Genomic DNA, 24,886 nt, shown 5'->3' with positions numbered 1-24,886 from the left:
AGCCCAGGGCTGAGCCAAGGGGCTCCCATCTCATGCCCGAGCCCAGGGACAGCAGCAGGAGGGGGGACGCAGCACATCCCCCCCTCCCGGCTCGGCCACCCCCTGCAGTCCCAGCCACGAGTGGGCAAGACACAGGGTGCAACCACGGCCCCACGGGGCAGCGGGACACGAGCTGTGAGAACTGGGGGGGGGGCTCTGGTGGAGACAGCGGGGTGCACCCCCGACCCCCCCACCCCGCAGGGCTGCTCCCCCGGCCCCGGGTCCCTTACACACACACAGACACACACAAACCTCTCACACACGCACCCTTGCACGCGCACACGCACCCCCCACCCCAGCCACCCCCACCCCAGCGCTCGCTGCAACCCCACCTCGGGGGGACCCGATCCCCGGCCACCCCCTCCGAGGCTGCTGGGGTGAGCTGGTGAGCACAGCCGCCCTCCCCCGGCACCTCCCGTCTTCTCCTTGGAAGAAGCCTTGGAAGGGATTTTTTTTTTTTTCCTTTTTTTTTTTTTTTTAAACCAAAAAAAAACCCCCAAAATTATTATTATTTTTCTCATCGTTTCCCCTAACATCGATGGAGGCACCTGCTCTAGTGATAACACATTGAAAGAACAGTATCGTACACACTGTCTACAGCGCGGAAATGTACAAGCACGAGGTACACGAACCCGAGGGGGGGGAGCGGGGACAACAGCACACAAGATTTACATTGAGGAGGGGGAGCGGGGGGGGCTGCCCCCCCCCGGCCCCTGGAGGGATTTAGAAAGGAAGTCTGCAAAGTCTCTCCTTGGTTTGAAGCTCTCCGAACTGGATATAAAACGAGACTCCCAAGAGAAGAAGCCTGTACAAAAGTCAGGACAGGGTGGGAGGGCTCATGGCAGGGAGGGGGGAACCGGAGAAAGGGCTGGGAGAGGGGGGGGCTTTTCCCATTTTTTTTTTTTCCTTTTTTTAAACTTACAATTTTAATAATATTATTTTTTTCTTTTTCTTAAAAAAAGACAAAAGAAGGAGGTACCAGGGGCTGCAAAGGGGCCCCGGGCAGACTCACGCAGGGCAGAGGGGACACAGGGGCAGGGAGTGACAGCAGAGGTGTGGGTCCTCTGTGACCCCATCCAGCTCCATCAAGCCCCCCCACCACACACTTCTTCTATACAGAGTCCCCCCTGACCCTGTTGCGCTCTTGCCCCTGGGAGCGAGGGGAAGGGGAGGGTGCAGGAAAGCAGGGATTGCGACAGGCCCTTATCCTCAACACCACCCCAGTGCAGCAGGATCCGACCCCAGATGGAGGAGGCTCCGTGGCAGAGCTGGCGGCACAGGGAAGGCTTTCCGTCACTGGACACCCTCCATCAGCCCCACGTTGGGCTAGGGATGCGCAACCCCGCTGCAGGCGGCTGCCCAGCAAAACCCAGCCATAGGACCCAGGGGGGAAAGAGGAAGAGGAGGGTGTCTGGGCTGTGCCAGACCCCAATACACTGCCTCAGCACACTGCCGGCTTCCCGGTCATGCCAGCTGCTGCCGACACCTCCCTCCTAATTCCAGCGGGCAGGGGCTGGGCACATCGGGGGGCAGGGATGAGAAGCTCTCCAGGGAAGAAGCAGGGAGGAAGAGGGAGAAGAGGGAATAACGCAGCTACAGCCCCGGAAACCCACCCCTGCACTGGGGTCCGGCGGGGAGGCAGGCGTGGGGGGAGCGGGGAGGCGGCGGGGGCAGAGGGCTGGGGGCTGCTCGCCTGGCCGTGCACCCGCCGATCTGCCCCCAGTACCTCGCCGCTTCCCAGTTACTCTCCGTTGCAAATGTACAGGTAGATCGGTTGGGACTGAGTCCACGGGGCGGCGGGGGGGCCGTTACTGCGACGCCTGCGACGTGGGGTTCTCTGACTTGCTCTCCTGGCTGGAGGGCGGTTTGCTGTTCCAGGGGCTGTTGGCCCCCAGCGCCGGCGAGTTGTTGAAGCTGTCCTCGTCGTCGATGCCGTTAGCGGCGTCAAACTGTGTGTTCTCCAGTCGGGTGATGAGCCTCTCGTCCTCGTCCCCAAACTCCCCCCCCATCAGCGTGGGCTCGCCTACCACCATCACATCCTGAAAGGGGAGACGGTCCCGAAACATAATCGAGGTGGGGGGAGCCCGGGCCGCCAGACCCCCCCCAAACACCGTAGTCTCTTTCCCCAGCCATGAGGCCACCTCCTCATCTCCATCGTAGGACCCGAGGCTTGGGCACTGCATGGGGCAGCACATCCTCACCCCGCTGTAGGGGAGCGAAGCAGCTCAGGGAAGGCAGCTGGGACACCTTCTTCTCCCCACCACCCAGAGAGAACTGGGGGGATGCTTGTTCAGGCAGTTCCCAGGGGTCTGGCCCTAGACATCCCCATGGACTGGGGCAGGGAGCCCTCCCCTCCACCCCGGGGGAGGAAGAGAGAATGGAAACGGGATGCTTACAGGTACCTGACTGGACAGGGCAAAGGTGCTGGCTGGGCTCTTCTTCTTGCTGTTGCTGTTGTTGGTGTTTCCCCCACCGGAGCTCATGGTGCTGCCCCCCGACATCTTCCTTTTCCGGCGCTTGCTTGGCTGCTGCCGTGCTGGCTCCGCTGGTGGAAGAGGGAGACATGGTCAGTCCCAATGGGAAGGAGTCAGTGCCCTCCAGCCCCTTGTCCACAATGACATGCCTCCCAGGGCAGCATCACCACCACCCTCCTCCCCACTGTAGCTTCACCGTCCCCCCAGCATGGGGACAGGAGGGGCAGCAGGCCGCCTGACCCACTGCCCCCAGCCTCACAAGACGAGGCCAGGGACGGGCTCTGGGACTGGGAAAAGCCTGTGCCCAGGACAGGGCCTGATCAGACAGCCCTGGAGACCCGCGGGCAGCAGGGCAGGCAGTGTGAGACTCACCAGGCGGAGCGACCATCCGCTGCCACTTCTGGAAGAGGCAAGTCTTGAGGCAGTCCCGGGGACTGAGGCTGTAGGTCTTGTGCCGTGACATGAGCTCCTGCATTGGTTCTAGGATTACACAGAGCTGCAGGGAGCAGACAGACAAGAGGGTTAGATCACGATGCTCCAGGCCCCAGCAGACCCACTGACCCACAGCTCTCTGCAGCCCATCTTCATGATCCCTCCTGGAGAGCCTGCCCCCTTGCCCCCCCACACCCCAGGGCAGCCAGGCATCGGGCACCTTGGAGCACAAGAGGAGGCCTCCCTAGGTCCACCCCAGACCAGGAGGAGGCCTGCATCCCTCCCTTTTCATGCGCACTTACTCGGAGGTAGTTGAGTGTGGAGTTTGAGAGCCCACAGCGCGTGATGTTCTTGGATAACTGGTCCAGCATCTGGGGGTCCTGTGCCTAGGAGTGAGAGATACAGACGACTCAGCTGCATCTGGACTGGGGATGGCCCTTTTATGCCCCTGCCTGTGATGGGGGTCAGGGCTGAGGTCCCCCAGCCTGCGCTGCATGAAGAGGACAGCAGCCCCATATCACTCGTGCCCCAGGGGAGCTCCGGAGTGGTACTCACATGCATGGCAAGGATGCTGCGAGGGATGAGCTCTCGATGCTGGCGGATGCTGAAATGCCACGTCTTTATCCTCATCATGTCGTCGAACATGAACTCTAGGTAGAGCCGCCCCTCCACACACACCTGGGCAGGGCGCAGGGTCAGGCACAGGCTGCTCCCACTTCCCCCAGCCCACATCCCCTGGGAACCCACTGCACACTGGGGACACCCTCCCGGTGGCTTGTCCCCACCTGCCACAAGACCTGATGCAAGCCAAAACCAGGAGCACACACAGGACTGTGGCCACCACGAGGGCACACTGGACCAAGCCACGAGGGGCAGGAGAATCCATGGGCACAGCCAGTACCTGGGTGAACATGGGCTTGCCGTGCTGCGTGACCATGGTGCACTGGTCACAGTCCAGCGAGACGAAGTTGTTGTGGAAGGACTCCTTGGGGTGCTTGAGCACGTAGTAGAGCTCTGTGGCCCCCCCTTCAAAGATGCTGCGGAAGTAACGGGGAATCAGAGTCCGGCCAATCGCTGGAGTGGGAGAAGGAGGAAACTATGGTCAGTAAATCTGGATCACACAGATGTGCCTTGGGGCTGTGGGTGTAAAGCATCCCCCATACCTGTTGGCTGAAGGCAGCTGAGCTCTAACACCCTGCCCACATCCCCCTGTGCAGCACAACTACCGTGTCTCCTGCAATAATGCCCTGGGGAAGGAGGACTCAGTCTGGTACTCACTGTATCTCTTTGGTCCATCCTCCAAGCAGAAAGTGATTGTTAACATGGCGTCATCCTCAAAGAACTCCGTGGTAAAGGCATCCCACCACAGATTGTCACATTCCTGGGGATGGCAGATAGATGCTAGGTTATGGGGAGGAGAAGCAGACAGACCAACAGAGACCTTCTGGATGCCTAGCACAGCAGCCACATGCTCAGCCCCTGGAAGGCTGCATTCCTGGCTGATGGATATGGGCATGATGAGGCCTGTCCCACAGCCAAGTGAGGGACAAGGCACTTGGGGACGTGCACAGCAGGACAGGACCCCACTGCCAAGGGGATTTCTGCTAGAGCCAAGGAAGCTTGTGAGGGCAGGCAGCAGACAGGACCCCATCCCCAAAACACACAGCCGGGAGCATGCTCCCACCCTGGCTCCCACCCCTCATTGCCCAGCTCCTCACCTCTGTCCAGTTCTGCAGCCGCTTGTTGAGCTCAAATATCCTGTAGTCAGTCTGGTTCCCGTACGGCGTGTGCCTCCTGCCCGGAGAGCAGAGCAGTCAGGGGGGGAGGCAGCCACAGAGTGGGGAAGGGTCCTGAGCACATGGTGGAGCCCCTCCAGGGCTGGGCAGTCAGAGCATCCCCTCCCAAACCCCAGCCAGCAGAGTGCTGGCCCTCTAAGGCACCCCCACCATGGGCACAAGCTCCCCTGCTAGCAGGGTCCCTGCCAGCCCTCTGTGCTTACCCGATTCCAGGCTCCAGGTACGTCGGTGGGTACATGGGAGTAGGACTGGGGAGGAAAGAGATGCAGGCAGGTCAGTGCTGGGGGGAAACTCCCTCCTTGCCCACCACAGCTCCCCCTTCCCTGCCTATAGCAGCAGGCATTGGGCTCACTGGAGGCAAGACCCCACACATGGTACAGGCTGTAGCCTGGCTGCTGACATCAGACAGCCCCATAGGGTGACCTGCACTCCTGAAACTGGGCTCTGGCTGGTATTCCTCCGCTCCTAGTATGAGACCTGTGGCTCTCTAGGGACATGCCCAGCTCCTCTGCAGCTGGGGATGGTGCCAGGCAGGACGGAGATTGGAGAAGGGGCTGTTTTGGCAGGAGCTGAGAATGCTCCTGTCCTGCATCATGTCAGGGGCTTGGCCTGACGAGGGGCTTGGTCCCACAGAGCTCAGGGACCTGGAGGCTCTCTTCACCCCAAATATCACCACTTCTCCCCTCATTCCCACCTGCACCTGCTCCAATCCCCTCTCCCCTTGTGCTACCTCAGTTTGTGCACTGCACTCTCTGTATGCTGAGAGACACCCTAGGGTGCAGACCGCAGACCCCTCCCCAGGCCCCGGCTCACCCCACATCTCGATCCAGCATGGTGCCCGGGTGGAAAGGGGGGAAGGCGTTGCCGTTCGGGGGCTCCTTTGGCGAGTACAGCTTGAACGACTTAGAGGAACAGCCTGGGGAGAAAGAGGGGACACAGGTCAACTGCGGGCACCCTGTGAGGAGACACCCTGCTGCGAGGAGGAGGAAGGATGCAGGACCAGCCAAGCCTCCATCAGTACAGCCCCACCCCGCCTCTGCTCCCCCCTGATGCCAGCCCAGCCCCTTCACCCTACACACAGGTCCAGGTCTTGCCCATGCAGGATTGGACCCACAGGATCAGGACTGAGCTCTCCGGATCAGCAGCCAGAGGGGTCCAGCACCATCCCAGGGATCTTCCACTGGTGCCCAGTTTGCCAGTTCTTAGCCGGCCTGGCTTTGGGGATGGTGCCAGAGCAAGACAGCCCCTGACAAGGTAAGGGGAATGAAGACACTGGCTGGGCCCTATCCTTCTATCCTCCCCCAGCCCCCCCTCCCATGCTGCTCCTAATCCCACCGACCCGACCCTGGAATCACACGGGATCTTTTTGCTGACCTTTCCATCGTCATGGTGACGGGTGAATAATCACCCGGAGGGACGGATGGCTGGTCCCCAGGCAGCCACCATCTGCCGCTCGCTCAGGCAGGCAGCGGCTGCCCGGCTCCGGGAGGACTCAGAGATCCTACCACACATCAGCTCTGAGCAAATCACCCCAAACACTCGTTGTGCCCCCCAGCACTGGGGCAAAGAACAAGGAACCCACGGAGGACCATGGGGTGCGATTGGGCACACAACATGTGCAAGCCAGCACCCATCTCTGACAGAAACCTGGGGACCCCTGGCCTGCCAGTGGGAGACAAGGATTCCTATGGGATACCCCTGCATGGCCGGCCCCATCCAGACTCCCGAGGGGCTCCCATGCTCAGCAGCCCCCTCCTGCTGCCAGGGCAGGTTTTGGGGAGCGGCGGCTGCATCACCCCTCCCTACGGTAGCCCCGGCACACCCCGCGGCTGGCAGGACCCGGCACGCTGTGGCGGGCGCTGCCGAGGCACGCAGCTCCCCCCCGGCACAGCCGGGCAGACGGGCTGACCTGGATGGGGTGCAGCGGTGGGCGGCAGGCCAGGCAGCTCCAGCTCCACCGGCTCAGCCGGCACTGCCGCGCACAGGCACGTCTGCCCATGCTGCGCTGCAGGCGCAGGGCACGAAGTCGGCTGCGCCAGGGTGCTGGATAGGGACAAGGAGGGATCCCCATCAGCTGCCCTTGTGCCCGGAGCCTTGGGCTAGGCAATTCTCAACACCCACAGGCTGCCAGCGCTGCAGAAAGCAAGCCCACTGGTGGAGAGAAGCATCCAGGAGGCACTGCTGCCCAACTGCACATCACCACACAGCCAAGCTGCAGGGAAGAGCACAAGGACAAGACTGGAGCAACCACCTGGCCGCAATGGATGAAGAAGAGGAGCAAAGACTATCAGGGTTAAGGAAAGCAGTGCCAGCAGCTCTGGGACCTAAGATGTCCAGCTTGGTGCAGTCTGTTAACTAACACAGGAGCCCAAATGACCAAGGCATCACCATCAACACTGCTGAGCCACTTGTCATCCCAAGCCTGCAGCCACAGCAATCACAGGCAAGTAAGAGCCAGTCAAAAATAGAGGGAGTCACCTCCTCAGCATTAAATCCAACTTGCAACAGAGGAAATATTAATTTCACTCCTTGATCCTTGTCTTCCTGGGACCCTGGTGCCTTCTCACTGTGTTTCCCTGCAGCAGCCAAACCCAGCCTTTCCCCACCAGGACACACCAGTCCCTGGGGGCTCACTGCTCCTGCTCCTCGCTCCTGCCCGCCCGCAGCGAGGAAAAGTGGGGCATGGCACCATTTCTCATTTAGCTGCTAACAACGCCAGCCCCTTGCTCTTACCCAATGTTCTCACAGATAAACATTTCTTTAACAGGGAGCTCGGCGCTGGTGTAAGGGAATTTGTGCTTTCTGCTTTACCCCTGTCAACTTGTGCCCAACGGAAATGACAGCTCAACTGGGACTGCACTAGAAGCACAGCACTGCCATCTCCTCTGTGCTGCTGTTGAACAACACGATGTCAAAGCATGCTTGATTCATAGCAAACCTCCCAAAAGCATGTGTCTTCTGTTGGAAATTAACTGATTCTGTAGGCAGAGAGAGCAGTGGCTGGAGAAGGAGCTGCACTGCCCATTTTCTGGTCACCATGTCTTCTGAGGGGGCAGAAAAAACTCAGACCCAGCAGGGCTCGCTCTTCAATGCTTTGTTTTTATTCACCAGTGAGAGATGGAAGGAAAAAGCCCTCACAGTTTCCTGCTGTCCTCAGTCCCTCTTGCTTCTTGGAGTGCAGGAAGGTCTCATAAGTTGGTGAGACACAGGGCACACATCACTCTCCATCTGTTCTGCTTCTCATGCTGTTCCCTAGCCCCATGCTCCTGGAGGTGGGACAGTAGGTGAGCCAGCCCACTGCTCCAGCCCAAGCATCCATTTCCATCCTGGACCTTCCCAAGCAGGTTAATATGGACACAACCTGCTTCTGGGGCTTCGCTGAGTGACCTATCTCAGGATCTAGAGGAGTGGAGAGGAGCCTGTTATGTGACCTCAGCAACAGCGGCATACTGATCAAGTATTATTTTTAACACAGCACAAAATATGGTACAGGATTCAGTGGTTTTAAGTAAGGCTAACAATAGCCTTAGGATTGATACAGGCTGCCCCGATCCTACGCTCACTGTACACACACCACACACACTACACGAAATAACACAGTTAATATATAGCAGCATCAACACCAACTTCCACCCACACAAGGGTCACGCTGCCTGGTCTGTGAGATCCCTCCATCACCTCCTCTCCCCTTCAGGCTCCCTAGCTCCCTGCAAACCCCATCCCATCAGGTGCCATGATCCAGACCCAAAGATGCGGCCCTTTCCCAGCCAAGCCCAGTGCTTGGCCCAGCTGATGTCCCCCATGCCCCTAATGCCTCCTACTTCAAGCACAGAAGATCCAGGCAGGATCCAGGCAGGCTCAGTGCAAGCAGGGATGCTGCTTGGCATCTGGGTGCGCGATGCCCCTGTAGACCCCAAGCTGATGGGAGCGGCTTCCCTTGCCCATCCCCAGGCGCTCACCCAGCTCCACAAAAACACGTGCATGGTCGGCAAGGCAAAAAATGAGGCTGACGCTGCAGCTGGTAAGCTACCAGCCCAGACAGGCCCGGGCAGACAGCACAGTGCCTGTGGCTGGCCCCATGGCTCCTCCTCAGCAGGGAGACCGGAGAAGGGAACCCCACAGAGGGATGCCCCAGCTAAGCATCCTCTGAGGCCAGGTCCCCGGTTGGGGGCAGGATGGAGCTGATCAGCACTGCACAGGGCTGCCAGGAGAACCGGAGCAAGGAAGCAGCGCTGTGTAGGTGGGTGCATGGGAAGGGAAAGCAGCGCTCTGCCCATGACTCATGTACAGCCCGGCACTGCCCAGCCCTCTACCTGCCTTCCCCTCTGCTTCCCTGCAGGAAGCTCTCCCGGTGCACTGCCCAGTGGGTTCGCTGGAGCAGGAACAGTTAAAACCCTAACCAAGCCCCCAGAGCTGGTTAGGAGTCAAGAGCACTGTGGGCACCCTGCAGAGCCACCACAGGCAGAAGAGACCAGGCATTGCGAGTGGAGCTGCCTGCCCAGGCAGGGGACACACAGAGCCTTCCCGTGCCTGGCAAGGAGAACAGAGGGGAATGCAGGCAGGACCGCACTCCACTCGCTCTGCCTCACCAGCAAGGAGCTGCTGAGGACAAAAGCATAGGAATGAGTGCTCGCATCCCACCCCTATACCTGTGGCTGCCAGCAGGAATCTGTGCTCCCCATTCCAAGCAGGACTGATCCCTGGCCCGGCAGCCAGCACCCCGTGCTAGCAGCAACACTCAGCAACGAGGCAGGGGCTACAGAGGCTAAAAAAAAACCTAAATATGATAAAGATAAATGAAGAAGCGAGGCTTGAAAGAGGCCGCAGGGTTGTGGCTCAGCCGGGAGCATCCTGCTCCTCCCAGCAGCCCAAAGGAGGCGAAGAAGAGAGGCCAGCCTTCGCTAGAGGCTGTGGATGCTTCCCGGCATGCACCGTGCCTGCTTCCTGGCTGCCTAACGAGGCTTTAAAGTGTAAATAGCGGCATTGTTTTGCAGGGCTGCCTCGACGGGGTGTGGAAGCCCTGATAGCTGCAAGAAATCCATCTTCCCAGCCCAGCCCCGCTGGTAGGGCTGCCGCCGGGTGCAGGGCAGTGTCTCTCGATTCATGTGGCTTTGCCCAGGGATGGTGCCTGCTGCCCAGGAATCTGGCAGGGCTGTGGGGCAAACACAGAGAAGCATCCAGAGCAATGGAGCAGGCAGAAGCACATGGAGCAGTCCGTGGTCTGCCCCACAAAGCTGCCTTCATGTCTTCTTTCTCCTCTGCTTCAGGAAGGGTTGGAGAGAGGCCAGTCACAAAGCTCAATGTCGTTGTTAAACTGGAACCCAGGAACCCAGGCAGCACATACTGAGGCATGGCACAAGCCATCATCAGTGACAATCTCAACTTGCAGCAACCCCATTTGCTTTGAAAACGCAGAACTGACCCAGCAGAAGCTTGCAGGACACCAGGATTTCCAGGGAATAAGAGACACTGCTCCTGGAAGAGACCATGGGATGATGCCATGGACCCAGTGGCATTCAGAGACCGAACTGAGCCAGCACACCACTTATTCCTGATCTGCATGGAGGCAAAACCTGCAGCACCACCCACCCTGCTGCATGCAGGGATTACCCTCTCACTCTTCTCAAGCCACGCATCTGAGCCAGCCACAGAGCTTATCCTGACCGCAAGCTGCCTCCCTGCCTGCACCACGTGGCCGTGCATGGTGTCCCCTGAGCGCAGGGCAGCAGGGAGGGATGCGCGTCCCAGCTCCAGGTTGCACTACGGAACTGCACATTATGGTGAACATCAGTGATCAACGCTACACTATCCAAAAAGCACCAGATGAGGAGAGCGTGGTCTGGGATATGGATTTCTGGGTCGAGGCTCAGAGCAGCCCCACAGCCTCTGGTGTGCTGGAGCCCAGGGTCTCTAAGGAAGGGCCCCTGTGGAGCTGGGTATTCAGTGGGGTCCCCTGGGGACCCCCCCACTGCCCTGTGGTAACCCCAGGGATGGCAGGAGTCTCCCCTTTCCTGTTTCAGCCCTCCAATGATTCAGACACGTGGATGGGGATTTCTCCAGGAGGGAAAACGGGAGAAGAGCACGCCCTGCCAATTGCAAAACAGACTGAAAATTGAATCACGTCCAAGGCTGCAAGCCCCAGATGCAATCCCACAGATAACCCAGTTTCAGCTCCACTACTATCAACTTACCACGAAGCAGTCATTTCCTGCGACTCTCGGGGAAATATCCCACTGTCCCTAATTACCTCTTTCAGCTCGCCGCCTCAAAGACGATCCATAATCAAACAGTGCCGGTTTCAGCCTCAGGAATGCACCTTTCACAGTTTGGCCACTTTCCCTCTCACTCAGACCCCTGCACCTTGGGCCCCTGCAGGGCTCCTGCAGTGATCAGTCTCGAACCCTCCCACAGCACACACTGGGGCAGCATCAGCAATAAACGACATGGTGTGGGAACCCTGGGGATGGAAAAAACCCACCCTTTTTAGCATCCCATGAAAACAACCCTCCTGACAAACTAGGATTTTCATCTTCAAAGCTTCTTTAGGCTCTGCAGCAGGAAGGGAAATCTCACAGCCATGGCCAACCACTGCGATGGCCCTGCAGAGCCTGCAACCAGCATCTCTGCTCCTGCTCCCGGCTCCTCGCCTGCCATGCACATGGTGGAGCAAAACCACACAGTGCTGTGGGACTGCTGCTTGAGGCAGCCCTCCATGGGGGCAGGATCTGCCCGGGAGGGCCGGAGCTGAGGCAGGGCAGCAAGAGGCTGAGGTCTGTCCTTCTGTCAGCAAAGGGGGATCCCCAGCTCGATCCTGGGCCCCAAGCACCGCTGCCTCGGACCGCCGGAGGCTGTCAGCCCCCACGTGGTGCATGGAGATCGACGATCCCGGGATGCAATGCTCCACCTCGTTCCTCGCCACTGCCGACGGCGCCGAGTGCTGCACGCTGGGACGCGTAGTCTCTGGAGACGGCGGCGGGGCCGCTGACAGCCGTCTCGCTCCATGTTGCGTCCTAGGTGGAGCCCCGCAGCCCTGGCAGGCAGCCAGCTGCCCGCTCCGAGGGGGAAAAATGCTGGATAACTCCTGCTGCGAAGAAGGGATGCGGTGGGAGCTGGCGCCTCTCAGCTGCCCGCACCAGGGCGGCGTGTGCCCGGGGGCAAACCTCGACGCTGGGGTGCAACGCTTGCCCCAAGGTCCAGACCACGCATGGATGGGAGAAACAGTGAGAGCACGGTGGGAACCTGCTCGCTGCAGCTTGCAAAGTGCATCCATTGCTTCTTCAGGCTGTCGGGGCAAGCCTCTGCCCCCCCGCTCAGCCTGAACTTCTCTCTCTATAGGACTTGAGTCAAGAGGCGATATGGGAGCGGCTGAGCAAGGGACGGGCAGGCTCTGGCAGCACTGAGGACAGAGCAAACACTTGCGGTTGCTGGACCCACCGTGCCACTGTGCTGGCAGCACACGCTGCCGCTGACTCTGGGGCTTGGGATGACCAGTGTGGGATGGAGCCAAAAGCCCAGGGAGCGAAGGGACAATCACACCTGTCTGGTGCTCCCAAGCCATGAGCAGCCCAACTTGAGCTCCCGGCCCCAGCAGTGCTGTACAAACCATCTCCACCATGGCAGCACAGCCTCAGGGAAATCCTCTCTGCTGGGCATCCCCTGTTGTAACACCAGTCGGCCCGAAACAGCAACCAGTGGGTCAGCAAACCTCAGCGCAGCAACCACTGCAACCCGTGAACACACATGGCGCAAACAAGGGCAGGAGCACACCATCCCCAGGTCGCTCGGAGCACGAGAGGTTTCTAAGGGAAAGGGCCAGAAGAGCTGCAGTGTTCTGCCACCACACAGGACCTGTGTTTGTTAGGCTGACCTCAAGCTCACGCCGGTGCAGAGCTGCAGGTACGTGGCAGGCTGCCATGCTGGGAGAGATCACTCTGGGACAAGCACTGCTGCCGCCCTGCCAGGCAGGGGACAGCCTGCCCACATCCCGTTCCCACTCCAGCTCCCTCTGCTCCCACAACACAAGGGGATGTCATTGTTCTTCAAAGAGAAGTGGAAAGAGGCTCCAAGTCCCCAGCCTGGGGCACCTTTGCTCCTAGCAAACTTCTGTGGCTTTTCACTGGCCTGTTCCTATTTTACATGGGGTGTGACCTGCTGCAGGCAAGGGGAAAAAACCTGCACCACCAAACCCTCCAATGCCAGCCTGTCCCCCCTTGGATCACAACTTTCCTCTTATTCAAGCAGCACAACCTGCATGTGGCTCTGCTCGGCGCTTCCCTCCCCAGTCATTAAAGCATGCTCGGATCACAGACCGGGGATTTCTACAAAATCAGGAGAGCAAAGACCACGTTTGGTTCTCCTTCAGTGAAAACCACAATTCTCTCACAACGAGAAAACTCCAAAACCTGATGCTTTAAAGAAGGAATAAGGACACCAAAATTTACCCATACTTAAAACAGAAGCCACAAGAGCCGATGTCTGGCGGACACTAGAGGAGTCACTGCTAAGGTGCTAAGACAAGGTGCTATCAATAGCATGGGGAAGAGACTGGGAAGACCTCAGGGAGAGGTGTTTGCTCCCACCCTGCTGGGCACCCACGAGCTGGCTTAGCCCCTCCTGGTAAAAAGAAAGCAGCAGGGGGGTTGTGATATGGGGGGGAGCACCACTCTGGGCCCCATGGCTCCTGAATCTACTGCTCACACCTCGCCCAGGGACTGGCTACCACCTCTTGTTCGGGCTCCTGTTGCAGCACCAGTCTTGGCAGGAGCTGCTCCACAGGCTCCTGTCACGGCGCCTGGCCCCTGCCAGCCCGGGCTGCAGCCAGGGGACCAGAGCTGCCTGAGCTGAGGAAGCCCAGGTGGCACTGCCGTAGTGCCCTTATCGCCCATCCCAGGCAGGCGGGCAGGATGCGACCCATGGAGGTCAGAGCCAGGCCAGCCACCAGAGATCAGGACAGCCTGCCACAGCATGCTGTGCTGGGGGGGTTCAGGGGAACACCCCCCGCATAAGACACCCCTCTGTACCCCCAGCATGCTGATTCTCAAACTGGAGCTGCAGCACTGAGTCTTCCCAGCCCTGAGGATCCTGCACCCACCCCCAGCCCAGGCCCTGCTCCAGCTGCCCTGAGTCCAGACAGTGCTTTGTCTACCAGGGAAGATGAGTCCCTCTGCCCATAGCCCTCGGGCTCGGACACCCCCAGTGGGCAGCTCCTGCGAGAAGTTGTGGGGCCACCCTGTGTTTGCACCCCCAGGACCTCTGATTCCCTTCGAGGCATCCGCGAGAAGCTGGCGGGACCCTCCAAGATGCAAGCAAGGATGAAGTTGCAGCGGGCAGTGAGGGGAGGCCAGCGGGCAGCCCCTGGAAGTGGGCACCGGCACTGACAGCACCCACGGGGGGACCGGGAGGGTGCGGGGCAGCTGTCAGAGGGCTCGGGCAGGGGATGGAGCCAGGGGAAGAACAAAGAGAGCTGCGGGCTGGGATGGAGCAGGGCACGGCAGGGCATGGGGGCTGCCGGCAGCACCCCGCGGGGCCGGGGATGCCTCTCTGAAAGCCGAGAGCTGGGGGATGGAGCGAGGAGACAGGCGGGGAGGGGAGGAACAAGCAGGGGAGCTGGTGGGGAGGGGATGAGCTGGGAAAGGTCAGGGATGCACAGGGGAGCTGGGGGAGAGGAGAGGGACGGGGGAGCTGTGTAGGGATGGGGAGAGGAGCGGGGAGGCAGCGAGGAGCTGTGGACAGGGATGGAGCCGGAGCGGGGGCGAAGGGGCGGGCTCCGGGGCAGGCAGCGGTGCGGGCGGGCAGGGGGCTCCGGGGCCGCACCGGGGCCGTGCGGGGAGCGGCGGCGCGGTGCGGCCGCGCACAACTTCGCAGGCGCGAGGGCGGCGCGGGCGGGACCCCGGCCCTCCCCTCCCTCCCCTCCGCACCGAGCGGGGCCGCCACCGGGGGGGAGGGGGGGGGATCGGGACCGGGAAACTTCCGCGGGGGGGCGGGGTGACTCACGGCGCGGCGGCGGGCGGGGGTCCGGTGCGGCGCGGGCGGCGGGCGGGCGGGCGCTGGGCCGCCGCGGGGGCGGGGCGGGCGGGGCGCGGGGCGGGGCGGGGGCGCTTCCTTTGTCTGCGCCGCGGCCGGGACCACAATGGCTGCGGCGGCGGAGACCGAGACCGCTCCCCCCGCACCGGTCCTCGGCCCCGCGGACCGGAGGGGGGAGCCCCGGAGAGCGGCACCCCCGGGATGGGGGACGCAGGAGCCGGGTCCCGCCGGGGAAGTCGGTCCCCGTCGGAAAAGGTTTCCTTCCCCCGGCAAAGTTTGGATAAAAATACACCTTTTCCCTAGTTTGGTTTGGGTTTGCTTTGAAGTTTCCAGGGTTTGTTTTGTTATTTTTTTTCCCTGTGAAACTTGTTTCCCTTTTCTCCCAGTTTCTGGCGAGGAAAAACAAAATACAAGCGTTTCATCGGGGAGGGGGTGTTCAGTGTAAAACGTGATGGTTTACCATTGCCAACAGACCCAAAGGGTTTCCTTCCCTGACAAAACTCCAACCTCTTCCAACCAGGAGTGTTTACAAAAAAGGGAAATGTACAATTTTTTTTTTTTTTTGTAAAAAATACTCCATTATGAAAATTTCCATTGAAAACCATCCCATTTTTCCCATTCCCCCCTTGCCCCACACCTGCCTCTCGCAAGCTTGCATCGCCTGCTCTTGCACATCAGCCTGGCACAGACCTCCACTCCCAACCCAGCAGCAGGGGCGAGGGACAGCACACCAGAATCCAGTCTGGCCCACCCCAGAGGCTCAACAGCCCCCAGCTCCCGGTGGGAGCACCAGGCTCAGCACAAGAGGCTGTCACAGGCACACAGACACACACGGGTGCATCCCTCCCTGCACACACTGACGGGCAGCATGCACTCGCCCATCTCCCAAACACCTCTTGGCACACCCCAGCCGGGTGTGCACCCTCCAGGGCACAGGCACCTTCCCACACCCCTCACTCACAGCACCAGGCCCACACCCCATCCCCTCCCCAGAACAGCAGCTGCGGGATAACACAGGCAGAACCAGTCAGGTCCCACCAAGCACACCTGTCCCCCCAACAGTGCATAAAACCTCAGTCATGAGGTTTTGGGGGTGTTCTCTGGCTGTGCACCCCCAAAGCCCTGCACCTGCGGAGCACTGGGGGCAGCCTCCTGATCCCCAACCTGGTGTGCTGCTGGCTGGGACCAGCTCTGCAGCAGTATCCCCCTGTTCCTGTCCCTCACACTGAGGGAGGCTCCATTCCCATGCTGGTCCCCATCACATCACCATGCCCGATTTCCACTTGCAGGCTGACTTGCAGTGAGCAGCACTTTGCAGGAGCACATGGATAAACAGAGCAGAGCTCTTTGTAAAACCCTGGTAAACAGAGAGAAAAACTAACTATAAACCCAAAAGCCTCGGTGATGCCCTGCTCCAAGAAAGGTACATGTAGCTGGAGGTACCCACACCGCTGGCGCTGCAGGATCAGGACATGGGGAATGCTGTGAATGCCCTGATACGCTGCCCATCACCCTGCCAGCCTGTTATCTGCATGTCAGCAGGTGAGATGCGGCAGGCTGCTACCTGCCATCCATCGTCAGGCCAGTAAACCACGCCGACTGTAACACCAGTGACAGCTATGACATCGTGCAGCCCTCCTGGTCAAGACAGGCCATTAAACACAGCCCGCTCATATCCCGTTCCCACTCCAGGGCTCAAGGATACACGAGGCACAGCCATCCACCAGCGCTCAACACCACGCCATTACTGCAAAACACGCCAAAAAGGGGTGGTTTTCCCCAGTACCAGCACCAATGCCATGGTCAAGGAGACCAGTGAGAAGCCCCCACTGGTCCCCAGCCTGGCACATCCACAGCAAACATGCCCCAAGCCATTTATCCCGGGGCTCAGCAGCCCTCTGGGACTGCTCACGTGTCCCTGCTCAGCTCTGACGACAGTGCTGGACTGGTCCACGTGGCTGCAGCAGCCCCAGCTGTTTATGGTTATAGCTGAGTTAATAATTAAATAGATGCTGGATGGAGAGCAGAAGGGCTGGGATGCAGCTGGGAAGCGTGTGTGGCAGCAACGGTGGTGGGGGGAGCCCCTTCCTCATGATGTGCTTGCAGGGGGAGCAGGGGGTGATTCCAGCTTCCCAGGTTTTTTGTGATGGGGCACTGCATCCCCTGGATCCCAGCCCACACTCTCCCCCTCACGAGGGCCTCACGCCTGCCTGGGTTCCCCAAAGCCCAGCCCTGTTCCAACACCCAGTGCAGGTCTCAGCCAGGGAATTGGCAGCAACTTAGGAGCAGAAGTGAGCAGAGGGATGTACCCTGGACACGCAGATGGGAAGAAGCCGGTGGGCACCGTGGCAGTCAGGGAAGCTCAGGTCTCTGTGATCCCTGTGGCTGGGGCTCGTTGTGCCCACAGAGCAGTGTGAGGGATCCCATGCGAGTAGGGCGGCAGAGGCAGGGCACGCTCACACTGACACCCGGCAGGCGCAGCGCAGGGATGTGGACACATGCTTACATAAAAAATAATAGAAATAAAACCCCGCTGGCTCTGCAAACAGCACAGCCCGCACAGGGGCACAGACTGGCCTGGCACTTCAAACCTCCTGCAACTGTCCGAATAGCAGCAAGAGTGGGGCACCGTCACATGCATGCAGATACAGCCTGTGGCGATGCACACACCCCAGAGCCCCCTTTCAAGAGTACAACAGCCACACACCCCCATCACCAATCCTACCACCTTTCAAAGAGAAATATACTTTGCTTCCCTGTTTCTCAAGGAGGGGCTTCTCCTCCCCCTTAAGCTAGGTACACCCAGATCAAGGGGGGCCTGGGCCAGGAGGGGCCCCCTTTTTTGGCTGGAGAAGGTATGGCTCCATCTTTCCTAGCTCCATCTTTCCTCAGGAGACAGGCCTGGGGGAGGCTGGAAACTCAACGGTGAGTCATGCTGGGCAGGCAGCAGATCCTGGGGGCTCCTGGGATTAACCCTTCAAAACCAGAACCGCTTCCAGACACCCAGAGGCTCATGGAAAGCCCAGGGGCTGGCAGGAAAAGACAGATGCCAGGCCAAGGTGCAAAGTTACGGGGTCTCATCTTCAGCATCGCACAGGGGATGGAGTCGAGTACCCAAGCACTGGACAAGCAGCAACCAAGTGACCATCCCCTCCAAATGGAGGAGGTGGAGAAAGATTACAGAGGGTGCAGGACCCCAAAGCACACAGGGTTCATACAGAGTGTCCACCTTCAAATCACACCTTGCTCTGGCACGATGGGTTGGCCACAGCAGTCCCTGGCTGGCCACATGGTCTGAGGGGAAGGCGCAGTCCAAAAACAAGCTTTGGCAGGTCCTGCTATCAAGGGGTTTTCGCACAGCACCAGGGAAATGCCCTTCAGCGTTCCCGTGCTGTCCCTGAGACACTGAAACGTTTGTCCTGCAAGAGCTTGCCCTGCATGGCCACTGCATGGCCACCCGCAGCAGTGAGCCCCGGCCCCTTTGGCAGCAGCCCAGGGCCAGCCTGCCAGAGCTGCAGGGTTTTAAGGCTCCTCCAGAGGCTCCAGGTGTATTTGCTCATGTTACAGGAATGGTTCATTTTACAGCCCCTTTCCTGGCCTGGGATCCCATGGTGGGGAGGGGGTGACATGGAGCATGGCTGTGCAGCCCCAGCATCCTGCATCTGCTCGCTGTCCCCAGAGAAGACCTGCACCTTCTCCAAGGCACAGGCACTGCTGCTTAAAGGGAAGCTAAGGCACAGCTCTCGACATGCAGACCCGCAGAGCGCCCCAGTCCCTGGCCTGCTGCTCCCCCTCCATCCCCTCCACAGAGACCTGCGCAGCTGGGAGCTGCCCCCCCAAACTCCCAGGGATAAGCAGAGAGCTGGTATCCCCCACACGTCACCATGCCCTCCTGTGTTGGAATCCCTCCAGGAGTAGGCAGGGGACATCACCCAGGCCCATGGCCACATGCAGGTGACTCAGTGCAGGTAAGTCTCCATCGACAGAGCCCACCCCCCCTGCACTCCCCACACAGTGCTGCCGAGCGCTCCAGAGCAGCTCTCCGAATATAGCAGCATCAAATAGCTCTATCAATAATGCATCACTTCTGCTTCCTCTCGCGGCCGTGTTTTCGTTGCTAACATGCGTGTCCTTCCTGTTAGAGGCCGCCTCCTCCCCACCAGCTAGGCCAAGCAGGGACACGGCTGCCTAGGGAACAACAATGCTCCAACTTCCACCAGGAGTGGACATGCAGCCCCATCCACCCAGCTCAGGGGCAGCCCGGGGTTAGAGGGGGACCGAAGCATACCCTGGCAGCAGGCACAGAGCCTTGGCACGCTGCGGCTGCCCAGAGGATTTGGCAAGGGCCGCTGAGCTGGGAGGAGCACGACGGCGTCTCCCTAGCCTCAGTGGGGAAATGCCCCTCCGCAAGGATTCCTGGCAGCCTCGTATCCCCCGTGCCTAGGCAGCACCCCATTCCCGACCCCAGTCACTGCTGCCCCTCGTCGGGCTCCTCCAGCAGCTCTGTGCTGCCATCCCCGGCAGGCAGAGAGCCCTGGCTGCCTTGCTGCTGCCTGCCCCTGCCCGCGGCTGCCCCAGGCTCACCCCGGGCCGGTCGGTGCAGGCAGGTCGGGGTGCCCGGGCCTGCCCCGTACCCGGCAGAGCTGCGTGCACGCCATGCGGTGTGCTGCCATCTCCTTCCACTGCCGAGGAGGCAGCGCAAGAGCTTGCTCCCAGCGCCATGCAGGGGAAGGGAGGGTGGGCAGGGGTAGCCCCGACCCTCGAGGGGAGCCCCGTGCGCGGCCCTGGCTGGAGGAGCATGCATGGGGGAGCAGAGGGTGGCACAAACGGCTGGTGCAGAGCAGGAGGGTGCAGAGCTGCCCCTGCCGCGGGGGGCTGACACCCCACAGCCCTTGCCCACTGCGTCCCAGCCCGGCTCCACAAACCTGGCTGTGCTCCCAGCACCAGCCCCTCGGTGTGTAGAAGCAGGGATGGGGCCGACACTGCCACAGAAAGCAGGGCTCTGTCCCTGTCCCCCCGGCTCATGCCTGTGACCCCCACACTGTGGGGCCATCCTGGGGAAAGGCACTGTCACCCTGGCGCAAAGGGACCTCTGGGACCTGCCTGCGGATCCTGCAAAGCCAGGGTCAGAGCAAGACCCTGCAAAGGGGGAGGGAGCTACACCCCACAGCCCCCCCCCCCCCCCCCCCAAGAAAGGGGCTAAAGAGGGGTGTGGACAGGGAGTTATCAGCCACCGCACGGGCAGGGTGGGATCAGGGCCGGGCTGGGGTTGATGCCTGCAACAGGGGAGATTATGCCCTGGGTCTAACGTTTGCCCCCATCAGTGACCTGCCTGAGAGGGAAGGGGACAAGAAGCTATGGGGGGGGGACTGATCTGACAGCTCTGTGGGAACCCTGTCCCTCCTGACACCCACCAGCACCCCTGTCCAAGGGGGACATCCCACGTTGCAGCAAACCTCCCAAAACATTGCCAACATCACCTCTGCTGTGGCCACCCCGTCCCTGCCTAGCAGAACCCCCAGGACAGAGGCCAGGGGTCCTGGGTGGATGGCTGCCATCATCCCTGCTCCAGGAGGGGCCCAGCAACCCCCTGGCAGCCCTGCCAGCTCCCCAGCACCCTACCCCTGGCACCGGCAGGAAACCACAGCCTCAGCCTGCAGGCAGGCCGATAACCGTCACCAGCCCCATCCCGCCTGAACCCACCACCGCCCGGGGAGGGGGCACCCAGCCCAGCTGCCCCAGGGCAGAAGGTAAAGAAGAGCTGCACCCACACCATGCACATGGCAGCCCCACAGGACCTGTGTCACCCTTCACGGAGCTGAGGGCTGTCACAGGCTGTGCCAGCCATGCACAGATGCATGTCCTGTGTCTGCACAGGGCACATCCTGCCCCAGGATGCACCAGCAGCCGTCGAGCATAGGCACACGTGCTGCCAGCGCGCTCCTGGCACGGGACACAGCCCCGCACCTTGTGTGTGCAAGCAACAAGGATGTGGCTGGGGAATCCCACAGCACAGTGGGGGGAGGAGGTGGCAGGAGTGAGCTGAACACACAGGGGATGGGCAGGAGGTACCTGCCCTGACTGGGGGCGTGCAGCCCCTGCATTGCTGGCTACGAGCACTGCTTGCCCTGGGGGTGTCATCCTGCTCTCTCGCATGCACCCACTGCTCAAGGGAGCAGCTTTCACAGCAGCTTTGTGTTGAGCAGACAATACCATTTCTGGAGTAAAATCAGAGCCCGGCACCAGCACCCGGTGCTGAGCCCACCACTAACCCATCCACATTTCCCTGGGTAAAGTGGAGCTGGCAGCAGGGTGAGCTCGCACTGACCCCAGGGAGTGCTGCCATGTGCTCAGCCTCAAGCCAGTGCACAAAACCCTGAGGAACATTTTGTCAAGCACCACATAGCCACAACCCCATCCTGACTTTGCCAGATAGTGCCAGGTACAGGCAAGCAACATGATGCAAGTGGCATCTCCTGGGCAGCCACTTTACTGCACAGAAGAGAGTGGGGTAGATGGCACGGTCTACCCAAGCATCATGAGCAACACGAAGAGAGCCTGGACAAAAGCACATGGACGTGCAGGATGAGGCCTTGGGACTCGCTCACAGCACACCCATGTGCATCCCAAGGTGCCAGGCAGCCCCAGGGGCTGTTTCAGAGCCAGAGCCCACACGCACTGGGGCTGCCTGACCCCCACGCCACAGTGATGAGCCTGCCATCCCTCTCCCAGTGCATCTGTCACAGGAGGCATGTGGCACAGCTCGGCCTCGTGACGGCGGGGGATGCACAGCACCAGCCCCGCACAAGGGAGGGAAATGGCAAAGGGCTGTCCCCTGGCCGGGCACATCCATCCTGGGACCTGAAACGCGTGGGTCGGGAAGTCCTCCCTCCTGCCCGCAGGCTGCGCAGGCAGGCTCCCTGTGAGGCAGCCTAGGGAAGGTGCTGACCTCTGGAACATCGCTTCCCTGCCATGAAGCCAAAGCAGGAACCATCCCTGCAGGGGGGGGAACAGGGCTCTGCTCCCCTCCTCCCCCCCCTCTTCACCGACACCAACACTACAGGGGGACAAATAATGATCATAATAAAAATGATTACAAAAGACAGCGTGGTGCATGCTGGGAGAGCAGCACCCCAGGGGCCAGGACCCCACCAGGGTCTGGATGCCAAGGCCTGCCCACTGCAAAGGGCTGAACCGAGCAGCCAGCCCTGCTCCTGGCACCCCGGTACCACTGCTGCTGTGCCTCCTCCACCCAGCCTGCCACGCTCTCCTTGTTCACAGCTCTATCTCTGGGGTGGGGGCCAAAGCCCCCCCATCCCCACTGACCCCAACAGCTCCCCACCACCCTCAGGCACAAGAACCACAGCAGGTTCCCGGCTAAGCAGCACCTCCCTGCCCCAAAGCTCTTGCAGAGCAGGGTGAGGAGCAGTGAAACATCCCTGAGAGGGGTGCAAGAGGAGCCGCAGTGGGGCAGGATGCATCCCTGGCACGGCAGGGACCGTGTCACCCGCCTGGGAGGGCACAGTTTCTAAGGGGGCACGGCTGAGAACCCCCCCCCAGCAGCAGCTCCCAGGCAGGAAACTCCTCCAAGTTAATGCAGCCCCAGAGCAGGCTGGGCAGCGGCTCATTAAATGTTTCTGGCTGGCGGGAGGCCAGCGGCAGAGCTTGTTTTCTCTATATTCCGATAAACAGTCCGGGGAGGGGAAGGGGGAGGGGGGCGCAGGCTCTGGATGTGCCACCCAGCCCCGGCGGGCAGCGGGGGGAGCGGCGGGGGCACCCGCGAGTGCACACACACCACACGCACCCGCGTGTCCTCCAGCACCGGGGGACACGGATGCGACACCACCACCACACGAAGCCATCCACAGGGATGCTCCCAGCGGCGGGGTCACCCCTCGGCTCCCTCCCTGTCACTGCGTGGAGGGAGGACCCCCCCTCTTTGCGCCCACCAACATGGCGATGACATTCCCGGTGGCACGGGGCCAGCTCCCGGGGGATGCGAAGGGCTCTGCCGTTAGACGCAGCCACTCTGGCTTCATCTCTGCCCAGGGGGGGACGCCAAGGCTGGGGGTGCCGGGAAGGGGGTCCCAGCCCCGGGGTGCGGGGTGCCTGCCGTGCGGGTGCTGTGGCTGCTCGGCCTGGCTCGCAGGGAGGTTCACGTGACTTTCTGCTTGAGGAAGCAGCGCTCTGGCAGCTTCCAGTGGGAGATGGAGGAGGAGGATGGGGGAAGGGGCCGCCTGCCTTCATGGAAACACGGCGAAGAGGCGCAGGCAGCGCACGGGAGGGGGGGCCGCCGCGCAGGGGCACCCCTTGCCCGCACCAGGGTGTAGCTGCAAACCCCTCGGTGGAGGCAGCGCTGGGGGGTGCACAGGGACCATGTACTGTCACTGCATCCCGCTGCCCCCCCAGCATGAGGGTCCCAGCCTGGCAGGAGGCTCTCAGGATCACCAGGCACTGGAACACTGTCAAAGGAGCTGGGATGAGAGGCGTCCCTGCTGTTCCCCTGGAGGGACCCCAAGTGCTGACTGCCCAGGGAGAGCAGAGCCCCTTCCCTGGGGCCTTCCACTGGGAGCTGGTGCTGGAGAAGGCTCCAGCAGCCGTGCGGTACCCCTGCCCTGACTTGCCCCCAGCAACATCCTGCACACAGCAGCAGGCGATGCAGCCAGCACAGCATCCCCAAACCTGCCCCAGGGTGAGCATCCCTACGGCAGTACCCTTGACCAGTGCTGAGACCTCACCAACTCGTCACACCTCCAGGGTACCCCAGCAGCCCTGCCAGCCCATGGGGGCCAGGGTAGTGGAGACACCCCAGCATAGCCATGAGGGGGGCACCCACACCTACCAGCAGCATGCCCAAGCCCCTCCAAGGACCCTGTGCCCCATACCCACGTGGGGAGAGGGGCACCCCACAGAGCTATTGCCCTGGCCATGGGGGTCTAAGGTTACACGGTTACCCCCCACATTGCTAACTGCACACCTGCCCAGTGTCCCCGCAGCACCCTGCCTGCAGGGTCCCGGCCCTGGGGTTACTACTGGCACCCGTAGTGTGGGGCACCAGCACACATGCTGTTGGGTCCCAGCTCCATGAGCAGAGCTCAGCATCCACACTAAGGGGACTCCAGGACCCATGCGGTGGAGTACCAGCCCTGCAGCCAGACCCCAGCACCCTGCAGATTTCAGCCCTTCCAGCTAGACCAGAGCAGCCATACCATGGGCACCACATCCCTGTGGCTGCACCCAGTGGCTACACTACAGTGCCAGGACCTCAGCCCCCACACCTCGCTGACCCCTGATATACAGCTGGACCCCAGCCCCGAACTCCAGCACCCGCGCCGAGTTGTTTCCTGCCCCACAGCCAGCTCCCAGTAGCTGTGCCTCGGGGACCCGGCCCCACAGCCAAACACCAGCATTAACGCAGGGGGGACCCCAGCCCCATAGCTGGACTCCAGTCCCGTTCTTCGGAGACCCAGCTCCATAACCAAATACCAACACCAACGCCACGGTGCCCCAAGCCCCACAGCCAGACCCCAACACCACCGCGGCTCCCGCCCCATAACGGGCCCCCAGCCCCCGGCAGCCCCCGGCAGTCCCCGCCGCGCGGCACTCACCAGGGCATGCACAGCCCACTGACATCTTCACATGCCTGGCCCGGCCGGGGGTCGCTGCGCGCTGCCCGGGCCGCGGGGGTCTCGCATGAGCGGCGCGCCGCGGGTTCCGGCGGGCAACCCCGCGCGGCCGCGGGCACGGCCAGGGGCGGGCGCGCCGCGGACCGGCGGCAGCGGGGGCGGGCGGGGCGGGGGCCGCGGCGGCGGAGCGGGAGCGGGGGCGGCTGCGCCGGCGGCGGGCGGGCGGGCGCGCCTCTGCGCATGCGCGAGAGGCTGGAAGGAGGGTTTGCAGGATGTGTGGCACAGCTGGGGAGGTCAATGGCTGGTGTTTGCTGTGTGCAGATGGCAGGGGTTGCTGGCGTCTGCGCTGCACCCGGTGCCACGGAGCAATATCACTATATCCTTCCACCTTCCCAGGACGAGGGCCAGAGAGATGCCAGGGCAGAAGCAGCACCATCTGCCCCATGAGCACCACCACTCTCAAGAGGAGCCCCATGCAGCTCTGCAGGACTCTGCA

The 24,886-nt window shown here is 61.4% G+C and overlaps 1 protein-coding gene and 1 long non-coding RNA gene across 3 annotated transcripts; both read right to left on the bottom strand.

Moving 5' to 3' along the window:
- Positions 1-523: 523 nt before the first annotated feature.
- On the bottom strand, positions 524-24,503 carry LDB1 (LIM domain binding 1). Of its 2 annotated transcripts, none has more exons than XM_057420985.1 (11): positions 24,373-24,503; positions 5,555-5,657; positions 4,945-4,989; positions 4,664-4,739; positions 4,224-4,326; positions 3,847-4,019; positions 3,501-3,623; positions 3,248-3,331; positions 2,886-3,009; positions 2,436-2,584; positions 524-2,078 (listed from the first exon to the last, which is right to left on the bottom strand). In XM_057420985.1, the coding sequence occupies exons 1-11, from the start codon at positions 24,395-24,397 to the stop codon at positions 1,848-1,850; spliced, it is 1,236 nt and encodes a 411-aa protein (XP_057276968.1). In that variant the 5' UTR covers positions 24,398-24,503; the 3' UTR covers positions 524-1,847. The 2 variants fall into 2 exon arrangements, with proteins under 2 accessions (XP_057276968.1, XP_057276969.1); XM_057420986.1 differs by having other exon boundaries at positions 2,442-2,584.
- LOC130605480 (uncharacterized) lies at positions 7,820-18,536 on the bottom strand. Its single transcript, XR_008973713.1, has 2 exons — positions 16,147-18,536; positions 7,820-8,007 (listed from the first exon to the last, which is right to left on the bottom strand). It is a non-coding gene; the product is annotated as an uncharacterized LOC130605480 (long non-coding RNA).
- Positions 24,504-24,886: the final 383 nt, after the last annotated feature.

This window comes from Pezoporus wallicus, unplaced genomic scaffold (assembly GCF_028554395.1).
Source record: "Pezoporus wallicus isolate ANWC-B61680 ecotype Strahan unplaced genomic scaffold, APGP_CSIRO_Pwel_v1 contig_3365, whole genome shotgun sequence".
NCBI lineage: Eukaryota > Metazoa > Chordata > Aves > Psittaciformes > Psittacidae > Pezoporus > Pezoporus wallicus.
This window is presented reverse-complemented; position numbering and strand designations above follow the sequence as displayed.

Bases quoted from the DNA above. Each gene is read 5' to 3' on its own strand.
- LDB1 (XM_057420985.1), bottom strand. From the start codon at position 24,397: ATGTCAGTGGGCTGTGCATGCCCTG. The intron at 3,010-3,247 runs GTAAGTGCGCAT...TGCTCCCTGCAG, and splicing joins CCACACTCAACTACCTCCGA to CTCTGTGTAATCCTAGAACC. The intron at 2,079-2,435 runs GTAAGCATCCCG...CTCCCCTTTCAG, and splicing joins CCCTGTCCAGTCAGGTACCT to GATGTGATGGTGGTAGGCGA.